The 24,329-nt window shown below is 38.2% G+C and overlaps 1 protein-coding gene across 5 annotated transcripts in view; it reads left to right on the top strand.

Annotated features, from left to right (window-relative positions):
- COBLL1 (cordon-bleu WH2 repeat protein like 1) overlaps positions 1-21,353 on the top strand; it is a 91,554-nt gene extending 70,201 nt beyond the window's left edge. For all 5 annotated transcript variants that reach the window (XM_063341146.1, XM_063341142.1, XM_063341141.1 and 2 more), the window contains 7 exons: positions 2,488-2,632; positions 3,236-3,304; positions 8,768-9,029; positions 11,450-11,535; positions 12,853-14,474; positions 15,611-15,793; positions 18,827-21,353. In XM_063341146.1, coding sequence (XP_063197216.1) covers positions 2,488-2,632; positions 3,236-3,304; positions 8,768-9,029; positions 11,450-11,535; positions 12,853-14,474; positions 15,611-15,793; positions 18,827-18,913 — 2,454 coding nt within the window. In that variant the 3' untranslated portion in view covers positions 18,914-21,353. The remainder of the gene's footprint in view (positions 1-2,487; positions 2,633-3,235; positions 3,305-8,767; positions 9,030-11,449; positions 11,536-12,852; positions 14,475-15,610; positions 15,794-18,826) is intronic.
- The last annotated feature ends 2,976 nt before the right edge of the window (positions 21,354-24,329 follow it).

Raw genomic sequence — 24,329 nt, 5'->3', positions numbered from 1 at the left:
AACTTTTGTCAGAGGCGTCTTAATAACATTATTTTTTTTTTCCATCTGTTTAAAGTACTATTTTCACATTACAGCCTTTGTTAGGATTTGAAAGCTCTTAATATTCATATGTTGAATAATTCCTGAGAAAATCTGTTCAACACTTGAACCTTAACTGGAACATTTAGTACTTTCTCGAAATCTCTCTTTGCAAATCGTTTGTTTCTTTGGATGCAAAGGGCAGTAGAAAGGCTTATAAAAATCTTCTAGTAGCATTTGTGCTCTTATGCTGAGAACATTATTTCCCCCCTACACACATACTCTGTCTGTGCAGGAGGGAACTCTGGTGACATCTGTTTCGCTGAGTGAGTGTGCGCAGAACTCTGTGCCAGCCAAGTCAGCTGAGGGAGCCTGTGCGAAGCAGATGAGGGTGCAGACCTCTGAACAGAGAGACAGTGTCTTTGTGCACAACGGAGGGGCTACAGCCTGGAGAGCAGCTACCAAAGAGGAGAAAAATGAAACTGCCCAACAGCAAGGAGGAAAATGATTTAACAATTAAAAAAGCCTCCTCTGGGGAAATAATATTAGATTTGACATCCCCTCCTGCATAAATTCAGATGCTGAATACTATTCATTCTTGGGGGTTTTGGTTTGGTTTTTCTTTTTTATAGAAATATTTGAGAACTGTGGATGAGAAACTATAACAGTGTAAAGTGATTTTTGTTATGTGATGTTTTAATCTGGAAACTGACTCGTTTAAAAACTATTCAAGCATGCAAGTATTTTTAATTAGGAGTGGAGTGCTACGTCCCTGTCTTCTTAAAAGAACATTTCACCTCGTGCTTTGTTTTTTCTCCTTAAAACACTGAGTCCTGCTTTGCTGTAAAAGGTTTGATTTGCTTGCTTTGGCATTGAAGCGATAGGTTAAAGTGATAGGTAGAAGAATTGTGTGAACGTTTTGGACAGTGTTGCTCTTTACAGTGCAGTAAAGTACCGAAGGGATCTGTCACACCCAGCATTGGGGTGGGACAAAGCAGACGACTGAGTGTGCCCAGGGGAGCTCAGAGGATGGTTTTCACCATCCCCGTTCATTCATTCAGGTAGTCTATTGAGAGATAACAGGAGCTGCCAAACACTGCTTCACAAACATCTTGTGCCAGTATCTTTTCTCTTGTGACTAATATTCTTTATAGTTTTGATTGTGTACAACCAAATACTTTAGCTTTTTGGTCTTTAGTATCCCCCTTACTGTAGGATTTGTACTTGTTCAGTGGTAATTTTCTAAAGGATAAGCATCTTATTTCATGGATATTGACACGATCAAGAATTCTGTTGTCAGTGATGTTTTTGAAAGGATCATCAGTGAAACAAAATTTGTAGGTGCATTTATGCCACTTCTGTTCCTCGATGTTCTTTGTGAAGTGGGCTGGTTAATTGAAGCACAGAGGAGTTCTCTGAAGATGACCCCATATCCAGTCGCTGTGCGGATCCTCCTAGCCAGAAATGGATGTCGCTGCTGCATTTTATTATATTGTCGAGTAGACAAGTGATAGGAATCATAATTACTACAGAAACAGGCAGCTGTGTCTAGTGCCGAAATACACTCCTTTATTGCTGGGATCCCGAGCGTTATCATAATACATGTGGAAATACGCAGTTTCTTCTGCATAAGGCAAGCTGCAGTTAAGAGTGGCAGGCAAATTTTCAGCCACTCTCTTTTTGAGACACAGAATATATTTTAAAAACAATTTCAAATACAATTGGACTGCTATATCATAAAACTATGAAGTCTTCAGTAGGCAGCCTTTATCCTTTTTTTTTAAATGGTTTCGATTATTTGTGAATTAGGAAAATTTTTTGTCTTTTGCTACAATAACGAGGACGTTATTACAATTTAACATCAGTAGGTATTATAATTATTGCTATTACAACTTACTACAATTTAACTTCAGTATTATGATTATAAGACAGTTTTACTTTCCATGATAAGTTTTGAAAGCTGGCATTCAAAAAATTTCTATAAAAGTTCAGGTATTTCAAGTAGAGACACAAAATCCTAATAATTGTGTATACAGCCCATTTAAGACTGCTGTTCAAGGAATGGAGAAGGAAACATTGCGTCGTGTCATTGCAGTGGGGTATAGTTGAAGCTTCTTTCTGCAGTGATTTTTAGCTACTTTTAGAAAAGAATTATTTGGGGTTTGTAGAATAGCCTTCGGGCATAAAAGAATTCAAATTCTCTTTCATAGTATATGTAACAGCTGATTTTATTTTACTGCTGTATCTTATACCTCTGTGAATATATTCAGTTACTCTAGAAAAAAATTCTTTTTTTGAAAACTGCTCCTTGGAGGAATTAGGATGAGAAACATATGTTTGGTAATAGGTATATACTCTCTCTTTCCCAAACGTATATTATAAATACTTTTGGAGAATAATTACTAGAGCTATTTTGCTGTCTTTCTTTGATTGCTGATAATTTTCTTCTTCCCCTGCCTCCCTTCCTAGGCCTCTCTGGGATTGGTACGGAAAGGTTCTCTGCCGCTCAGTGACACCACTTCTGTGAACTCCTCTCTACGGAGGATGAAGCGCAAAGCACCCTCTCCACCCTCTAGAGCACCAGAAGATCAAAGTGAAAGCAGTAATGAGACTGGTAATCTTTTTATGCTGTTTAATTGGGAGGCAACAGAAAGTATGGCAATTTGGTTAAACTTTAAGGAAATACAACCTTAGGAGATAGGAACTTCAAGTAAAAAAATGAGTGCCGAACGTCTTCGGATTGTAAGGAGCGGTAATGCTGCTTTGAGATTGGCTCATGTAGTGTGAGAAAGTAGGCAGGTTCTAGGGCACGCAGATCAGAAAAAAAGCAGAAAATACCAAATTCATTACAGTTAGGTTAACTATAGCAATTGTGTTTGTGTTAATCAGATGGACAGCTTGGCGTGGGGAGAAAAGATTAGCTTCTCTGGATCAGAGAGGGAATGGACTGAGAAGAAGAATTTTAGAGAAAGTTTTATGTTGTTCTTTTGTAATTCTTCTGTTTGAACAAAAATTCCGTTCCCATTGGTTCCAAAATACCTGAGAGTTGAGATGAAAATATCTGGGAAATGTGACAATGAGCACTGGGTGCTTACGAGAAGGTGCATTTTTTTGAAGAACTCGTCAGTCTGTAAGATCACAGTTTAACATTTTATTTAGAACTTTTCTTGGTGCAGAAATTGAGAGACAAAAAAGCTTGTTACTTGACTTTTTGCAGTAAGAGAGTCAACAGAATCAGCCTCTACTAAAGCGGAAGAAAGAGCCACTGAAATGCAGTCTGAAACAGGTTGGTTCTTTTTCCAAATGCATTGATAAAATCTACTTCAAGCAAGCTATGATAATTCACAGTAATAAATTATTGTATTATAGATGTGTTGTAAGTATAGAACTAATTTTAATGCTTCAGATCAATTAACTTTTCCTTTTGAAGTACAATGATGGCTTTCTAACATAAAGATGTTTTACCTTTACTGTCCACAGAAATACATGTTATATTTTGTACTGATCTCTGTGCTTTACATCTAATAAACTAAACATTATCCCTGTTTTCCCTCCTCGCTCACAAGTCGTAGACAAGAACAAGCCAGAACTTCTGTGATTTTTGTGTATCTCATAACAAGCCTTTCAAAAGCCAAAGCCCAGTCTTGTTTTCAGAACCCTGCCTTGTGCTGCCCACGGCCTGCATAACCAAGGGGTAGGAGCAAATCTGTGCCCGTCTTCTGGTTTACATCTCAACAGCCTTTGAAAACAGAAGTTGTAAATATAAACTGTATGCAGAAATACTTGTTTATACATTAAATTAAATAATTTGTTGGGTGCTATGGAAAAGATGTGTTACGTAAAAGTATATCTGTTTAAAATACAATTCTTTAGCTGCTGAACATAATACTTTTTTAATTTATGCAGTTTGTACTATTAAGTACTGTTGCTTGTAAGCATCAGACTGTAGGGTTCAGATTACGAGATACAGCATCTAAGAGTCTTCTGAAATTTATAAAAGCTTTTAGAATAATCAATGCAGTCTGGAAACATCACTCTTCAGTGTATTTCACTAAGAATGAAATACATAAGCACTGAGCCTGTGGAGTGCCACTGGCATTATATGAGGCTAAACACCCAGTTTCTGTGCTAGTTGACAGGAGCTCTTAAGTCGTTTTCCAGCTGTTTTATGTGGGTTGCCAACCAGGTTGGTTGCAGTGGTAAAACACAAACGTACCACAAGAGCTGAAAAAGCCACCTGCCGTCCTAGGTCTCTGGCAAAGGGGGTGGGGGGTGGGAATCGGTAATCAGTAAATTTGGACTTGGTTTGTGTTTAGGGCAATTTATGTAAATTGTCAGAAAAGACCTTTAATAGTAAGAACATGTAGCTTAATAAATAGGAAGTGTGAACCTATACTGTGCAGTCTGAGGTTGAAGAGGAAACGAAGCTGCAACCTTTCCTTTTCCTAGCTGTTGCAGCAGATGAAGGAGGGTAGTCATTCCTCAGGGAATGGCCCTTAGTGATGTTCATTAGTACTTAATTTTCTGTGTTGAAAACTGTGTTTATCTACATGTGAGGGGTCTAAGATGATGAGTGAAGTTATCATACTATGATTTAGAAGGTTTTTGTTTTATTTAGCTTGTTTCTATTTTAAGATTGTAGATCCGTGCTAGAATTTCGGCATTTCCCATCACTGTGATGTCCGAGTCCTGCATGGATAAACAGCCCTGAACTTCATAGAAACAGCTTGTTTGCTTTTCCATAGATTTAGGAACCTCTGCTTGAGGCATTTGAGTTTTGTAATGAAATATTTTAATTTAAGCTGTAATGGAAAGAAATAGAAGAAAAATGTAATCATCTTCGCTGGACTTAGAACAGTCTGTGTTGAGCACTGGGATTTACCTCTGCAGTTAGCGACATTCTTTGTTCTCTAGTTCTGCTGCTGCTGTCTTCATGCAATGTCCTTTGCTGAAGACTTAATGCAATGCGTTTGGTTTTTGTTTTTTTTCCAAATGCAGAGACAAGTCACATGGCACAGCTTCATTGCCCTTTTTTTTTTTTTTTCTTTTTCTTATGGGATACTGCTGCTTTTTGGTGAAATCTGAAACTGTCCTGAGTCCTACGTGTAAAAGGTCCTTTTAGCAAAGCCCATCGTGCTGTGAGAACCAATATTCACCTGCAGCAAAATCAATTGCAGTACGCTTGTCCTATTCCTAGTCGGAAAATTATGCACACCTGGGTTTTGTTTTAAATGGATAAAATAGTTCAATATCTCTTTAGTTGCTAAATTGGACGTAATTTTAACTTTACATAAACTCGGTAGTTCCTTCCAGTTGGATTAATACTGCTTTGATTGTCAGGCTTCTGGAAGCATTGTGGGGTTTAGCTCAGCGGTGACTGGCATTCCCAAAGTAGTTCTGTTGTGCGTTGCTACTTTAGCAAATAAGCCAAAAAAAAAAGTTAAGCCGCAAATACAGAGTTACCTTCTGCCCCGTAATGAACCATTACAAATGTTCAATATGGTATCTAAGTAGTGCATAACTAACAGACACGTGTACATTAAGTGGAACTGTGCTATAGAATTTGGAATAGGAAACATTTCTGTTGTGAAATGACAGTTTTTCCATGGTGTAAAAACAGACTGTACCTTGACAAAAGTAGTTTGAAGGCATACATCTACTAGAATAAACATTGACAGAGAATTAATTTGAACATTTGGGATTATAAACAACAACTTTTTTTCTCAATTATGATTTTTGTTCCTCTTCCCAAAGTTTAATTAATGCTCGGTCTTTTTTTCTAGGGAAGAGGGTGAAATGATGTTTAAAAGAAATCATTTAAAAATTACAGATTTTTTTAATAATTTCCCATCAAACAAATCCCTTGATATCATCTTCTTGGTTACAGTATCTCTTAAGAAACTTGTTAAGGACTATAGAGTCAAGAGCAAAAACACTGGCAGATTTGCATGATGTAGTCGGGCTTTCTGGCTTTGGTGCTGGCAAGACTAATGGCTCAGAGCAGTGTCAGCCTGTTCGCTGCTGTGCAAAGAGCATTCTCACTGACCCAAAGGAGTCTTGCAGTTGGTATGTCAGTCCTCTTATCAGGTATGTCTTCACAATGTCATCCTGTAGGTTTTAACAGTGTTCTTTTAGGGCTGATTAAAACCCGGTGACTAATGTTCATGGAGAATAAGTTATACACAGACAAAAATGCAATTTATATTATATATGGACTTACACATAGAGTATATAAGCAATAAGGCAACAGTATGTAGCTAGTATTGCCATAAGTACTTCCTAGTGGTATGTTGCCTATCAAAACTCTTAAACTGAGGGTTTGGAAACAAGTCATAAAATCGGAACTGTTCCTGTGGGGAGTTAACTGCATGGTGTAAGTGAAGGATGGCTGTTAAATGTTCTATCACATGCACTCGGACTTGATTCTGCTGCAGTGATGGCCCAGGTCTGGAATGAGATCCAGTAACAGATGAAAACCCCCAAGTTGAAATTAGCTTCAAGCAAGGCTGGTATTATGCTGACAAATGAAGTAGAGCACTTTGGAAAAAGTGTGAGGGTTGTTTTTGTTTGGTATCCTGCATTTGTAGGTCAGGTTAGCCCACTCCGAAGCTCGGAAGGGTTCCTAGCTCAGCACAGGACAGACTTTCACATAGCAGGAATGTCAGCAATGTCTCCTACCAACCCAAGCTAAGTTTCCATCCCATCAGTATAGGTACAACTCAGCCTTTGTTATACTTCTCTCCAGAGGAAAAGCAACAGAGATGACGGCAGTGCCTGGGCACAAAGCCATTGCAACTCCAGAATGCTTCTATTTGTCTTGTCAGAAGTCCTGGCTGTGCTTTGTTGTATAATTCAGGTTTCCACAGAGTATTTAGATTGAAGGTCTTAGTCTTTGTTCCTTCAGCTGCTGATGGCTCAAGCCCATAATAGTTCTCATCCGTGAAGGAGACAGTGATCTTGAGAGATGGTTGTGGGCTGTGGAATAGTCTCAGCAGGTTGGGGTGGGGGGGAAGGAAGAGAAGGCCCTTACTAATAGTAAATTCTTAAGGAGTCTTTTTAATACCAGTGTGGCATATCGGTATGTACCTGTGCTTAAATCACATGGAAGGAGCCCTCCTGCGCTACTTTGCAGTCATGCCCCTCTTGCCGTGGGGATCTAAATCACCTCTGCATTCAGCGCTATGACACATGTTGACCACATTACTTAACGTGTAACTACAAAATACAAAAATACCGTACACAATACAAAAAGCTAGAATTAAATAGTAAAATGTTTGGCTTTTGTAGTTGCTCTGTAACTGTGAATGAGTAACTTTGGTATTACTGAACTCTAAACTAGTGACCCTATTGGAAAAGTCAAAGTTTCTGTTCTGTACTGAGACTCTTCCCGATATCTACAGTCCTCTCTTATGTTTCTGTAACATTGTACTTCTCTAGAAGTACTGGAAGCATTGTAGGATACCAGTCTGTACCAAAAGAAGTGAATCTAAGATTTTTTTCATACTCTGGGATCTGTTACTTTCCAGTATTGCTTGTTTTAAGCCAGTATTTTGTTTTCATTGTTAGCCTTGGTTTACGCTTAGAAATTTACTAATACAACTTAGAAAAGTCTGAAACCTAATTGCCCAAGTGCAAGGCCTGTGCCTAACAGGTATTGGTGTGTGCAGAGCTGGCAGGTATACCCTGGGCAGGTCAGGCAGAGCGCGCTGCTTATAGGGCTGCAGTTGTTGCCTGTAGCCTTCCATGGCACCATATTGCGCTATATAGACAGAATTACTCTTGTCTTTATGTTATAGAACACAAGTTGCAAAGCCAAGACGTTAATTGTATGGTTTACTTACTAATATTTGAAAAATGTGAATCATCGTCTTGTTGTAGGAAGAGTACTGGCAGGGAGTGAAGCTAGAGATGGTTAGTCCCTCTGAAAATCAAAATAGGTGGATTTATTAGTTTAACTTCAGGTATGCTGAATTATGTGCGTTCTAATCCAGTAACTAAACCTTTTAGTTCAACTATGCTTTAGCTGAAAATTTATACCATTTTTATGGATTAACATTTTCCTATGTACTTTATTTTTGTCCACTTCTACTGTAATACAGGGTACTGCGCAAGATACATATAACTATGTTTTAATACACAGGATAATTATGGGAAATTTTTGATGGTGAGCAAACTTGTTCAAACCGTGGGCAAAATTGAGATTTGGTTTACTCTTTAGTCTGTGTGTGATATGGGTATGTCAGAGATAAAAGGATATCTGATCTAAAGGAACGTGTGTTTTAAACCTCGTTGGAGAGCTAATGGAAGTATTAAGAAATCTGGGTAAAATAAACTGCCTCCGCGAAATTTCGGATTATTATATTGTTAACTATATTTTGATCTGTCCTAATCCAGTACTTGTTTTAAACAAGGAAAACGTTATGCAGTTACAGAAACGGACAGTGGCATGGTGATGAGTGTATTCTCACATGTAAAAAGAGAGAATTGGAAAGAACTAGAAAATACTGTGAAGTTAAAACTCTGAATTAATTGTGGGGTTTTTTGGGTAGTTGTTCCCCCCCACCCCACCCCCACCCCCACCCCCCCCCCCGGAAAATGAAGAAAAGTCTCCTGAGTTTTCCTTCTTCAAATTACTTAGTCTGATTTCACAGTCCCTGTGTATCTATACCCTGCATTGAGGTTTGTGGGTTGTTTCATTTTGTTCTTTTTTTTTTTTTTTTTCTTTTTCCCCCTCTTTCTGAGAATGTAGTTGTAAGGAGCACAGAATACAACCTGGAAGAAATTGATGAAAGGGAAGAAATGAGTGTGCAACAGACAGAGGACAGTGAAAGTGCAAATACCCCTCTCGGGACAGCAGGAGCGGTTCCTGCAGCCTTGAGCTCCGCTGAGCTACCACTGGAAACCGAAAAAAATAATCGTGCTTCATCAGCTCCAGTTCCTGGCAGTGTTTCTGTAGACAACTCACAAAGCTTCAAGGAAGAAAAACAAGAAAATATGAGCACAGATGGCAAGTAAGTACGTTTTGTGACAAAGAAAGGAGCATTGGGGAGGGAATGGGGGAGGCAAATAAAACGTAGAGTGCTGTTTCATTGTGGAGCACAGAATAGAGAATTGTGAGAGAGGAATGAGCTTAATATGCTTAGCTTTCATTGTAGAACTCTTCTGTGCACAGTAATTCATGCAGCTTTTCAGCAAAAATGACAGTGTTCTGCAGGCTATTCTGTTTAAGCCTCCCTTTCCTTACTACTCAAACAGCTGGACCCCAGAAAAGCCGAACCTGTCTCTAAAATACCCAGCGTATTCGCTAGAGCAATGTGCTGCAAAAAAAAATAAATTGAATTGATTAGTTAAATGAAAATGTACAAATTCATTCTTACAGTTGGGGAAAACCAGGTAGATCGGCCATTTCTGTTCTGAGCACAGTTATCTGTTGCTTGTGTATTTGATTTGGTTTTAATTTTTCTTTTGTCTTTTCCTTATGTGCTAGCCAGTTGTCTTGACCTGTCTCGATCCATCTGCTCTCAGGAAAACAAGTTAATTCTTCCTTTTTAAAGAATAAACACATTAGTTTTCTTAACTGCTCTTTTTCCCTTCTGGTGATGCTGTACCTTTGCCCTTCAGCATGTTTGTTAAACTACCTGACTCAGCAGGTTTCCAACATGAGTTAGTGCCTGCTTGAAATAAATGTTGATTGTCCAGAGAAGTCCCATTGTGTTAATGTAATTCACTATTTCTCTGTTCCCTGGGGCAACTAAACTGGCTACTGTTCCCAATTTAAATTGAAAGAACTATTTCAATTATTGTACTGAAGCCAAAATGCAGCCAAGAACTTTCAAGGTAGCATGGAGAGCTTTGACTTGTTTTTCAAGGGTCTTTTTTGTCAGTCCAAGGCCAAAGGGGGCTTTGCAAAAATCTCTGGTGCTCTGTCCTGACAAATACTGTGCCAGTTGCTTGGGTGTTGTCTGCTCTGTGAGGGGCTACGAGGAGGAGGATCAGCCTAATGTTATTTTTAAGTTGTCTTGAACTTGCAAATTACCAGGCTTGTGTTACTGGGCCAGTGTAGCCAATTGTCCTGGGGGTGTTTCTTTTTTCCCCCGCTAACTTGTAATAGCCTTTCATGGCCTATAATTCTGGTGAGTATCATTATCATTTGATATTTCAGATCTTTTATATAAGAGCTAGTTACTTTGAGGAAACGTGTTTTAATCAAACCAGGGATACGTGTAATATTCCAGTCAAACCCCTGATTTCTATAATGATATTCTGTGGTGTTCTGTGGCTCTTGGGTTTTGTTTTTTTAAAACAGTTCAGCCTGTTGTGGATACTTGTAGTTCGGTCAGCTGTGTTCAAGGGAATGGAGATAAGAAGAGTACAGAGTGCAGGACTGAGCTTTAACTTTCTTCCAATGATAATTTTGAGAGCATATGCTCCTGGTCAGTGGTTTATTGGACACTTACCGTATACTTTGGACTGTACAAGCAACATGAGGATGGATGGTTATTGAGAAATTTGTAATTTTAAATGATTCAAAGCAGATGTTTCCACTTAAGGCACTGATTCCTGACAACTAATACATTTGAAGTGGCAAATGAATTGGAATCTTCGTAATGCCACTATGTGTAACTACAGAAAATGCAAGTATCTTAAACAGAGATGTAAGTTTGAAGTTCTAATAATGTTTTTAAAAGAGAAATTTTTAAGTATTTTGGCCTTTTTCATTTACCTTTTTAAGTCAAGTACTTAATATTCCCCCAAAAAAGATGAGGGGGTTTTGCAGCATTTGTGCGGTTCTCTTGTCCACCGCGATCTGAGAACAGGAATTGTATGCGTTTGCAAAATGTTTAGTATGCAAGTAACATGCTTGATGCCTATTTCTTTGTTGTTCTCAAGACATTTCTCCAAAGGGACAGAAAAGTTTTCATTACTGTGTTGAAAAGCCCGTACTGCTCAGTTCATGCGTTCATATGCAGTTGGTGTCTCATGCAGCTTCCTCTGCATCATGTTGGGGTGAAAATCAAGGATACGTTTTAAATATCGGGGGTGTCAGAACGCTTCACGCTAGGAACACTGTTACACAAATGATAAACCATCACCTTTGTGGCTGCGCTGAAACTGAGTTGTTACTGGAAAGGGGCTTGTTCAAACTGCAGGAGTAAACAAAAGGAGGGGAAGAAAGGAAAGGAAAACTGATCATCTGCTTACACAGAGGAGAGTGAAGCTGCATGTCATTTCGGTAAAATAGCATAGCAGCGTTTCCTCTTGTTTTTAAAAAAACAAAATAATCTATTCTCTTGAGTACTCCAGTGTTTGGCAGAGTGATTCTATTTTGTCCATCTGTGTTTGGAGAATGTTGCCAGTTCTCTTGCATCGTTTCTTGTGTTTACTGAAATGAATGATACCAGCATATTTAATGAACTGTTGTGCTTTGCAGAGGACTACAGACTAACATGAGCAGCGAGCAAGCTGCGTTTGAAAAAGACAGGAAGCTCAGAATTTTGGATCAAAATAAAAACGACGGTGAGTAGTTCCCACTCATTTTTAATACTGCAAAACAAGGCTGAAGAGAACTTCTCTGTTCCTGTCAAAAAAAAAAAAGAAAATACAGTCAACTCTTGAATTGCTATCATCCGATTATTTTTTTTATACTTTCTCCTGCTCTGGTGTATCCTCTTTGAGATGAGGTGACAAGAATTGACTGCAGTTTTGTTTTTTTAGCTTTTCATTTTTAATATTTTTTTTTTAATTACTTCCTATAGCAGTAGTCAAGTCTGCACCACACTGTTGTAGGGCAGTACGGGTGGAAAGGCCATCGGTTGTTCTTTGCTTCTGAAATTAGCATGAGTTTTTTGCATGAAAATGCAAATATTTTTAAATACAAATAGAACAAAGTGATACGCTGATTTGAAAAGAAATGACGACATCCTGTGCATCTAACGGATCATAAATTTTTCTGTGGATTTAGTGACCTGACTAATTTATTTCACCCTTTTGTGGCACTGATTTTCAGATCTATATACTAGGCCTTCCATAGTCTTTTATATTCAGTATACCTCTGTTTATAAATCATAACAACATACTGCGTGAGTCCTGTTTATATGTGACATAAGTTTTATAACATACTTGAAATTAGGGGAAACTTTCTTCTGTCCTTTTTTTTTTTTCCCCAAAATACCACCCCACATTATTTTTCCTAAAGAATTCAGTTTTTCCCAATATTGTATTTAAAACAATTTGACTGAAATATTCCTGTGTTTTGGAGAGATCTACATGTGTTTAGTCCAGGGGCAGAAAATGGAATTATTAGACCTGCTAAACAGTTGGAAAAATAGAGTTGGAAAATTGCATTTGTCCATATGTTTTCCAGTTGTTCTCCTGTACAAATACATAAGGTATAGTTGACAAATAACATTTGTAATATTAAAACTAAAGATCAGAAGCCACAAAAGCGTGGAACTAAATAAAAATTGCATCTAACTTAATATTCAATAGTCCTTGAGCTCTTGAGTCACTGATGCCTATATAATCAACTGAAATTCATTAGCACTTTTTAAATGATTCTAGAATAGATTTTTCTATTAAGTTGATGCATGGCACCAGTAGCTTGTTAATTAAGGAAGAATACCTGAGTTAGAATACTATTATTTGGCAATATTAGTAAAATATAAGTATATCTTTAAATAGCCTTTAAAAGTAAGTGTTAAGGAAAACTTTAATACCAGTGAGGAGCCAGTTCTTGTAGTTAACTACATTGGATGTGGGGCTTCATGATGTAAGGGGGAAGGTGGAATCCTTTTGGCATTTGTATTAATTTTGGAATCTCTCTTTAACTTAAAGATCACACTGATACAAAATTCCTTCCAACAACAGAAGAAGGGAAAGAACTTCAGACAGCTGAAATTAAAACAGTAGATTTTAGAGAAAATAAGAAGCTTGAAGCTGACAGACTATCAAACTGCCAGGCATGTAAAAATGACCTCTCTGTAAGTCATAGGACTTATCCTCAACTGATTCCAGAAAAGCAAGATCAGAAAACAAATCAAACCAGCTTGGACACAGTAAAAACTCAGGATGTTGCAATCCAGACAGGTCCATTGGATAGCAGTTTGGGAAGGACTACACAGAAAGAAATTATTGTTCCTCAAGATTGTGAATCATCCACATTCGGAGGACTGGTCCCAAAACACAATACAGATACAAACAACCCCCTTCTTCAAGTGATGCACGGAATACAAGAGGATGAAGATACTTCAACAGAACAAAAACTTGAGAAACAAGAAGTTACCCATGAAAAAGTAATTCCCATGAAAGATCAGAGTGACATTTGTGTAAACGGCAGTAATTTTGCTTCACCAGAAACAACTGCAAAAACTCCAGATGGCTCTCCTGTAAAAGCTTACCCTCTTTATAGACAGGACACCAAACCTAAGCCCAAACCCGCTAATGAAATTACAAGAGATTACATACCAAAGATTGGAATGACTACTTATAAAATAGTGCCTCCAAAATCCTTAGAAATAATGAAGAGCTGGGAGTCAGAAATTCCATCAAATTATAAGGATCAAGAGGTATCTACTTTGGAAAACTCTCTGAAGCGTGAAGACCCCAGAGAATTCATAGTGCAAGCTGAAATTCCTCATCTTCCAAAAAGTGTGGGTCATTTACAGACTGGTTCACAAAATGAACCTGCAGCAGCAAATGATCTGCTGCACAGAGCGAACAGCATTTCTGAACGTGTTGTGACGTCTGGAGCTGAGATTACTACTGAGAGCAATCGGACGGAAACAGTGTCTTCCAAACAGCGTGTCCCTCTGGTGCTGAGCTTGGATAATACAAGTGCTTCTTCTGAGACTCAGGACAAGTCAAATGCATTAAGTCCTACAACAAAGCCTAGCTCTTTTTATCTGCAGATGCAACGAAGAGCTTCAAGTCATTATGTGACATCTGCAGTTGCCAGAAGTACCATTTGTGCTCCTAATTCCATTCAAAATGAATCTAAAAATACAGAGATGGGAAAAAACATCTCATCACCTGATCCAGCTTCTTTACCTTTACATAAAACAAGTACTTCCTGTCCTCCAGCAAATGATGAAAAAGTTGATGATGGAAAAAAAATTGAATCCTCCACTTCTATTAAAACCAATAAACCTTCAAGTTTTCCCTCCTCTCCGTCAGCACCATTGAACCTAAGAACTCTAAGAAATTTTGCAGTTCCAAAGCCGTATTCCAGTTCGAGACCATCTCCTTTTGCTCTTGCTGTCTCATCCGCAGTCAAAAGGTCACAATCATTCAATAAGACACGTACAATCACTAGCCAGGCACCGAGAGAGGAATTCCCTGCTGAACTCTCCTCTGCCTCTTCGACAGCTGAATTCTCCTCAGCTACCTCTGTGCCTCGAGTGAACAGCCCTTCCTTACAGACCGTAACAGTGGGGTCACAAAATAGTCCAATGGATGAGGTAAGCTTTATTTCTAACATTGGTTGACTGTTGATCCACTGTCATCTAGTGTGATTAGTCTAGAGGCTCGTTTCTGAACTTCTCCCTGATCAGAAAGAGCTGTATTCATACAGTGGTAAACACCTCGTGGTGTCCAGCAGTAGCACAGCATCATAATGACATACAGGATTACAGGGAATGTTAAAGTGAAAAAGCCTCATTCAAATTATTGGAAATAATTATTTCTTGCCATAATTAGCATCCCCTACTTCGAAGAACAGTAAATTCATAGAATCATAGAACACCATGTTGGAAGGGACTTCAAGGATCATCTGGTCCAACCTTTCTTGGCAAAAGCACAGTCTAGACAAGAAGGCCCAGCAGCCTGTCCAGCTGAATCTTAACAGTGTCCAATGATGGGGAATCCACCACTTCTCTGGGGAGATTCTCACAATGAGATCAGCCACTGGAATAAATTTTCCTCTTGTGTCTAATTGGAATCTCCCCAGGAGTAACTTGTACCCATCACCCCTTGTTTTTTCCATGTGATTCCTTGTAAAAAAGGAGTCTCCATCTTCTTTGTAGCCACGCTTTAAATACCGGAACGTGGTGATAAGGTCTCCCCTAAGCCTTCTTTTCTCAGGGCTGAACAAAGCCAATTCTCTCAGCCTTTTCCCATATGCAGGCTTCTCAGGCCTTTGATCGTCTTGGTGACCCTTTTCTGGACCCTCTCCAGCCTGTCCACCTCTTTTCTGTATAGCAGGGACAAAAACTGAACACAAATTAAATAGAATCATTTATACTGTGTATATGTATTTTTATGTTCGGAGTACTTATGATTTGTCCTTTATGGTTCCGTGTGTTGATTTCTTAAATTTAATTCTGAGCAGTGTGATCAGTTTGGCTTCAAGTGATCATGGCACAAACAATCCCCCCTTGAACGGGGGGATAAAATTTTGCCAGCATAGTTAGCTGAGGGAGAAACTATGTGCTGTAGTGGAAATGTGGCTGATCTCTGAAATACTCAATGATGCAAACGCTAGAACAGTGGCAGTTTGCTATGCAACCTTGTGCCAGGTTGACTTAGTTTTCCATTTATGACTAATTCATGTTAAAAGGTGTTGTTTGGCTTTTCCTCCCACTTCCTTCCTTTATAGAAAGGCACCAATGTGAATAGTGAGCAGAAGAGTCAGGCGCAGTCAGGTGCTTCCACTGACCACCCACCCCCTGTCACTAAGAAACAAACCGCGATGACATTCCAGCGTTCTGACCCAGAACAGATCCACCAGAGCTTGCTGGCTGCCATCCGCTCTGGAGAAGCTGCTGCCAAATTGAAAAGGGTGAGTTTTCATCATTGCATCCATAACAATGAACTCGTGATACTTCCTTCAAAATTACCATATTAATGCCTGACACTGAACGCAGTTAGCTTTGGCACAAAGTGCTGCCGGGAGGTCTCTTAACCGTGGGAAGGGAGGTGGGGAAGAGAGTTTGGTTTTGCAGAATAAACTGGTGAATGCATGTGCAAAGCTGCTTATGTCCATATTTTCAAATGCTACACATCCAATCAGAAAGATTCCTGAAATGAATTAGAAATCTCTATGTTATCAATTAAGTATCTCTTTCATAAAATCAGGAATATAGTCAATTATTTGTTTGTGTTTAGATGGTTTGAAGTGGTATGGTTGCAGACACATTCTAGTAGCTTCACCCTAGACCCGCAGTAGCTGCAATCTTTTGCAGGCAGGAAACACAGAAGTTCTGAAGATTGTATTTTTCTATTTATTAGGCTCTATCAGGTCCTTAATTCTTCTCGCATATACTTCAAACCTCCTGCTGCTGTTTGGTATCATTAGTAAGATATTTCTCAATGTTTTGTCAACGGCCCTGGTAGGACTGTCCCCCACCCTCTCAGGTTAAAACTGTGGCTTAATTTTTCTTTCCCCTCAAATTCACCTGTACTTCTCTCATTGGGTAAAGTATTGCACACTTTAAAAATCTATATTGTTTTAAATGTGTAACCAGACAATTTAATGGTAGTCTGACACAAAGCTTTCTTGACCCAGCATTAGTATTTTGCATTCTGTATAGAGGAATAATTTCTCATTGCCGAAGGTTAAAGAAATCCAGTAGTTTTTGTTTCTCTTCCCTTTTCCACTTGAAACTTGAAAGACGCAAATGATGTGTAGTGGGCGGATGTGAGGGGTCTCTTTTTGTTTTTATGGAAGTCTTTGATTCCCTAGGGTCAAAATCTGCCAGTGGACGGTCAGATATTAGAACATTCCATTTCATGCGTGAGGCTTTGTTTCAGTGTAGTGCTGCAACAGCCTCTCTGAGACTTGCAGAACTCCCATCATTTCTTCATTGAATGGGAAGATTCAGTTTCCTGAAAAGGTTACAATCACGCTCAAGTAGTTTTTGACCTCTAGTCAGTAAAAGTGGTACATAATGCACCGGAGTATTACTTCTAACTCCATGTCGCTAACCACAGCCGCTTCAAAACCAGGAGAAGATTAAGCAAATGCTGTACTCTTCAGAGTCACTTAGGGGTCAGATCTATCCGTTCAACCAGAAATATTATATAGATTTTGTTTGCATGTATTTTTATTAAGGTTTTTTTTTTCCTTCCAATGCATAATTACATTCTGAATAATACTGAACTTCATTTATTTTGCATAGTGTGTGAACTGTGTTTTATGATTCTATGGGAAATATGCATAGGCATGGCTGTTGGCACAGTAGCTTGTAACTGTTTTAAAAAATAAAATTCATAATGTGCCTTTCAAAATTCAAGAAGTCTATTTCTACTAGAAAGAAAACAAAGAAAAACTTCATTATGTGGTTATTCATTCTTTTCTAATAGAAATGTTCTTGGGGTACATTTGACCCATATAGTCTTTCTCAGTCTAGGTACAAGAATGGCATGGCGAAAAAGAGATGATGATTCAAAGTCCCCTTCCCCTCCCGTCCCTTTCTCTGCTGTGGGTGGGAGATGTTCTTTCTCAGTATCGTATCTGTTGAGGCTGGGGTGAGACGAGGGCTATACTTTTTAAGGAAAAACTATAATAACGAAGATGCTGTAAGCATAAAGAAAAGCATTCTGCAACACAGAAACCTGAAACGGGCTTCAAAAAAAAAAAAACAACCCCGAAGCGCGCGCACACACACGCACACACACACACACACACAAAATGCAAAGAAGAACCCACTGAAATTTTGCCAAACATAAAATTGTACACGCTGTTCTTTTCGCTCTTACCCAGAACACGCATGCTGTGGTACAGGTGTGTCTGACAGCACAAAGAGAGGGGTTTTGGCCTATGGCAAATTTAATGAAAACATGGTCTCATTTGATGTTTAACGTGGAGCATTGGCAGTAGTAGGACAGAGAAGGAAGCATTTCATATCAATAACTTATTAGCACCCAAAAGCGACTTCCAATATTGAAAGGACTTTTTAAATGCATGCACCTCCTAGCTTCCACTCTCGTGCTGCACCCAGTAAAAGGAGCAATAACCTGATCCATTTGAATTGTGAAAGAGGCTTGTCAGGTGCTTACTTCTCTTTTTACTGCTTACCATACTTCCCCTTCTTTCAGCTCTGTGAGGGAATCGTTAAAAAAAATAAAATGCTGGCACCACTAGCCAAATTCTTTATTTTTGTCCCATTTTACTTAATATGTTGTGAGTATGCAATGCCGAGATCTGTGGCCTTTTGTATTGCTGGTTCTTTCTGTTCAGTAGGGCCCTCAGTAATTACTAACCTAAAATGGGTCAAGTGAGGTTTCTTTTTAACCATTTTTCTCTTCAGAATGTTTTCATTGTGCTTAGTAAACTCTGTGCTGTGCTATGTGGTTCACGTGGCTGTGGAGCCTCCACAGCTCCCATTAACTCCAGTTGGAGTTGTTGGTTTATGCAACTCCCCTGAAAACCAGGTCTTTGCTATCTATCCTAGAAGTTATAGTTTGCTCCTGATAGCAGAAACATTACCATGGTATAAGGAAGCGTTAGAAGCTTTTGTTAGAGGTCATGTCTATTCAATATTTAATAAAAAGTGTTTGGTTTAGTGATGTTGTTTTCAAGTATTTCTTTGCAACCAGGTCTGGAGAGGGACTAAAACTTATGCCCATTTTGAATAGTTATACACAGAAGTTTTAGATAGGATGAAATATGTGTTTAAGTAATTTCTTACATTTCCACTTTTGTAGCATGTGTGTTTTGTTCAGAAATCATATAGTAGGTCTTCCATTGCCATGAGAAAAATGGTGACTGAAGTAACGGTATTTCTGTTTCCTTGAAGTAATACTGTGTAACAAGTATCTGAAAAGTTAATATTTCTTTTTTTTTTTTTTTTTTTCCCCCCTCTGGCTCCAGGTTGGTCCTCCATCAAACACCATATCTCTCAATGGAAGAGCCAGGCTTACTCATTTGTATTCCACAGAAGCAAAAGCTAATCACTAGATACCATACCAAATATTTTGCACTTTACTACTGCTTCATAGGCCAACTTAGTACTAACTGCAAATTTTTGAAAGTGTAAATGCAAGTATATGTTAATATATTTTTGTCAATTGTTATAGGAATTTCAAGCGGGGTCCTTTGATGCCTTGGAAAGATTATTAGAATATGTAAATTATGGTAATATTTTGCCTTTTTCTCTTTATAAAGCTGACTATGCTGCTAAAAAGGTTTAAGAGAAGGTGCAGATGAGCTTTGCTTATGTTAAAATGAGATTCAAAAATTCTTAATTTTAGCCTTCAAAACTGAACAATATGTAGCACTATGCTGAAGTTAGATTTAAAACAATCTAAGAATTTTAGAGCAATAATTTTCAATTGTGTATTACTTTAACAGACTGTATGAATTTAAATCTACCACATGCTGCCTCCATATTACTTTGTTAAATTAAATTTGTAATTAGTAGAAAAATCTTAATTATATGCAATACTTTGTTGCTCTTTAAAAAAACGGATGGTTTCGTTCCTTCAGCTGAGAGTAGTTGGGATAAGTATTTTGATTATTTTTTTTTAAATCTCCTTTAATTTTTTCCTGGTAGCACACACACAAAAAATTGGGACATAAATTATTGGAAATTTTTGTACTACTTAAACTTTTCTTAACAGTAGCACTACATGACGTTTCTCATCTACTCTTTGACTACCTGTATATAGTATTTACCTAGCACTCAGATAAGCAATACTTTTTGTGAACTAGATATATTTTAAAGCAGTCATCAGCATATAGTCACTTACTGATAAAATGCAAATTCCAGTTTTGATACTTAATGAAATAGAAGAATTTTTTTTTCACTGGAAGTATAATTACAGAGTGAACTACTTTGGACTTACTCATGTAAAATATTTTAATCTTAAAACAGCATGATAACACAGTTACAAAGCATTCTTATGTCTGAGAGCGTCTATTTATAGATTAAGCATTAAATACCAAAATGGGAGTATATATTAAAAGAAAATGCTTCGTATTCTATTTTATGTATTTTCCATTTCTTGTCAAGGTTATACCTTTTGGGGAGAGGGCTGGAAATGTGATCACACTCATGATGAAATAGCTAGATTATGGATGCTTGCAGCAAGTGCTGGGGTATTTGCCATATTAAAATATTTTCTTGCTGGACTTGATTTAAATAAAAAGAATTGTATTTAGTTTCTATTCTTTAACAATATATTTATTTTGTACTTTAGAGACATGCCGTAATGCTGTTTCAGAAACTGATCTATATGTGCATTTCAAAGGGTTATTAATGGTTTGCTGCCAGGTTTTTGTGCAATAATCTCAAAGAGGTCTCATTACTTTTTTAGCACAGAGTCAATTATTGATTCCAAATAACAGTGTTAACTTACTGCTGAAATCCTTCAAGGAACGTTTTAGTAAATAAAAATTCATAAAGAAAGCTGATGAACATTTGTTCACTGCTGTTCTCTCATGTTTTCTCTCCTGTATCTTAGTCCCCTGTCAAAGTGTATTACCACTTCTTTCTCCACCTTGTTCTTGCCTCCAGTCAAGGGCTAATTCCAAGGGTGGGGGGAACCCACGCGGTAGTTGAAAAGATCTCTTTCAGCATCTGATTGCAAAAGAACGCTTCATCCTTCACTTGAAAATGGTGAGATAGAAGAGGTAGGTTTGTTTTTTCCTAGTTTCTAACGGGGGACAGTTTCTTGAGGGACAGACTTGGAAATTGTAACTCTCCCAGGATTCTAGTGTGAAATGTGAAGTCCGTGTTTTCAGTGTTCCTGTACAAATGCTGATCTGTCACTGCCACAGAGAGGTTGCGCTGCAAAAGGAACCTCCTTGTTTGTACTTTGGGTGGGAGGGGGTTACATGTTTTTTCTCAAACCTTTGTATTCTCTGCCAAGGCGACTAAAGTTATTTCATAGGACTAATTTAATCTCCATCTGTGGTAACACAAGTCTACGTGACATTTCACTATTTCAACGAAATCAGTGGAGTCCAATTAGTCTGTTTTGGGGGAAAGATCAAACAACCTTGCTTTCTTGTTGTTTTCTTAGGTTTTGCCTACAGAACTATACTACTGTGCATTCCTTAGTCCCATATGTTAAAAATACATTGCCCTTTTATGTGAACTCCTGAAGGCAAACATCTTACGTAACAGAGATTAAAACTAAACCTTGCTTGAATTTTAGGATTTCTTGTCTTTGTAACTGAACTTGCTTGATAATGAACTGAAATGTCTACACACAATAGTACTGTGAAACTCTTTAATGAGATTTTCTGTTACTAGCTGGCAGTATTGTTTAGCAACTTTGTCTTTTTCCCCTTCTTCTGACGTATATATTTAAGACATTTTTAAATCTTGCTATTGTACATCATCTAGAGACTCATTTTATTCTTATACTCTTGTATTAAATTCTACCAGAAAAACTCCTGTTGATGAACTTGATGTGTTTATTCATTTTTCAACAAGAAAACATTTCTGCTTGAGTAATGAGTAAGTGTTTCTAGCAACTGCAAGACCAAGTTAGACAGCAGTAAATTTTTTGATGTGGGTGCCTTACCAGGAAACCAGGAAAATAACCTGGTTTTTGGCTCAAGAATACTTACAGTTTGGGTGTCCTGTACTCCAGATGTTTTCCAGCAGAAGGCACCTAGTTATGCCATACCACTCACAATCCCCTTGCTGCTTTGGAATGGCAGTCAAAACGTTTAGGGAAGGAAAGTCAGGATATTGCTGCTTAGAATCCTGTTTTAATACACAGTTGTTGAGAAGGTTGAAAGAATTCTGTTAAATAGAAACAAAGAAAAGATGCTGTTGAGTTAGTGGGGTTTACATCCTTGAATGTAACGCTTGGCCAGAGAGCATCTATCAGGTGTTGGACAACTACAGTTAGATTGAAGAATAACTTAAATCACTAAGTTGATGGGTTGGTAGCCAAGCAAATAGAGCTCGTCGCAGAAGGGACAGTGTGTCTTAATTGTCTATGTCCGTGTTAACAGAATGTGAAGCTGAAGTTAAAATAGTGTGTTTGGGTTGGAGCTGCCATCTTCACAGGCATAGCACCTGTTTCCGGGTGCTGTGAATGGTCTGAGGTTCTGGAGCTGCAGTGGTCTGTTCAGCTTGGTTGCTGACAGGAAAGCTGAATCCAAAACATCGATTGTTCTAGACGGATTTCTTGCGAAGTCTATTCCGATAATGAAGTAACGCTGTAGCAATATCAGTGGAAGTGCTTCACAACATATAATGAATGCTTTCTGTGTGGATTATTTTATACAGTCCAATTGAAAACCACAGGTAAAGTGGATATTTTCTTTTCTTTGCAATTTCTGATTGGGTAGCTGTGTGAGAGGGAAGGTGTCCTTGTTAAAATGACATGAAATTTGCAAGTAACAGGATACTATTAAAAAATACATCCTTTTGTTTGTCTTCCTTACAAGAACTGTGTGTCATGGTAACTAACACAGAAACTCTCTGTCAATCCATTGCAATGTCTTGCACATGAAGTTGCAGTATTTTTTGTCAGCTATTCCTGCTCGTTAATACAAGCACCTAACACCTTAACATTTTTGGTGCGTATGCATCTTCAAGGAGCTGATTTGGAAGAGATGTGTAGTTTTCTCTTTTTAACTATATTAAACCTCACATTCACATAACTACAACAGTTCCCCTCCCTCCATCACCCTGGAAAGACTACTGAAACTGTTAATGGACTTAGTTATCCCTAAATTATTCAAGACGCTTAAGAGAATAACATTAATGGGAGAGGGAAGGAGAGGGAATGACGTAGAGAAAAAGGAGTTCTGTTTTTCTTTGTTTGGAGAATCACCGCTTGTGTGAGTACAGGCAGAAGGATATTTCTGATCCTCCCCTGTTTAATGCACAACAGAGTAACCTTCTACAGGCAAATTATCAGTTGAGGAATGATGCCAGTACCTCCCCAGTGAAAGATTTTGAATGAATTTAGTATTCTTCATCGATGTCTTACAATAGGAAGTGCTGCTTCTCCCCCTACCTTTCATGTTCTGTGTTTTCTGTTCTGGCTTCAGGGTTCTACAAATATTATACCATTTTGGAACTTGTAGGTACAAGCCAGAAACTAAAGGCTTAACTCTGAAAGCCTGATAACTTGTGATCAGTTACCATCAGTACCATGTTGAAAATGCAATTCTGTGCAGGACAGGCATTGTTCCACACTCGCTAATGTAGCAGTGAAAGAAAATCTCTTAGCGTTGGGAAAGGGAGAAACAACTCTATTTGAAAAGGACACTAAAACTATTAGGAAATTTTAAGTACATCTATTGGTAATCGCTATTTCAGAGTGACTGTGCGTGTGTAACTTAGGGCCTGCAAATAACAAGGGCTGTGTCATCTCCAGCAGAAATAGATATAACTACAGTGCCAAAAACAATCCAAAAGAGTTGGATTTGGATGGAAGTTGCTAATTCCTTTGTGAACTTCTCAAGCTTTGAGAACTGTCTTTTGCCAATAACATACTATAGCCAATGGGATTATACACAAATGACAGTGACATTTACTAGTTACCAGTTTGTGATTGTATAATGAGTGTATTTTTAGTAGCGGTTTTGTTGATATCAGCTGCTACATGTGAAGAACAACTGTCTCCTGTTTCAACAATGATCTGCTTGGCGATTTCTAAAGCATTTGTTTCCATGAGTGCATGGGCATTCCCAGACAAAGCTTACAAGAGGAGTTCAGGGGTAGGGTGGGAAGCTAATTCTTAGGTTCCTCCTTAGTCATTTGAATACTCCTCAGAGCAACTGGTAAAATAGATGAAGAGGCTGAAGAAAAACTTATTCAATCAGAGTGGAAGACTAGGCTTTTCTGAAGAACACACTCTAGTCTTGTCTTACATGAAATATAAGTTGGTATTGCTTTGTTATTCTAATTGATAGTGGCCCAACTCTCTCAGTAAAAAGTGGGCATCAAGAGGTGGGGGAGGTTGGGGTGAGGGAGGGAAAGCTTCGAGATCAATGTAGTTGAACTCCTCCAGAAAAAAACCCACAACTTGCTGATGGACCATTCCCTTGTTCCTTCCATTGGAGAGAATAAACTGCAACATCTACAATTTAAGGCCTTTGTCTTTGATTTCACAGGATTGGCATGGTTCTTCATAGTATACCTGACCATGTGCTGTGTATGAATTAAATATCATATTCCCTTAGCTATTTAGTGGCAAAAATAAACACCTGCCACACTAGTCCAACTCAAATGATTCCGTAATAAAAAATGGAGATAGATCAACATGTGGAATATTCAAAAGCATTCACATAGCTACTAAATACTCACAGATTTAATCTTATGATTTGTCCACAGTTCTCTGCAGCTGTGGTATCTAGTTGCATCAGGTGATGTGAATTGTAAATCCGTAAAAGTCTCCTATAG

The sequence above is a fragment of the Chroicocephalus ridibundus genome, chromosome 7, assembly GCF_963924245.1.
Source record: "Chroicocephalus ridibundus chromosome 7, bChrRid1.1, whole genome shotgun sequence".
Lineage (NCBI taxonomy): Eukaryota > Metazoa > Chordata > Aves > Charadriiformes > Laridae > Chroicocephalus > Chroicocephalus ridibundus.
Note: the sequence above shows the minus strand (reverse complement) of the source record. Positions and strands in the feature narration are given on the sequence as shown.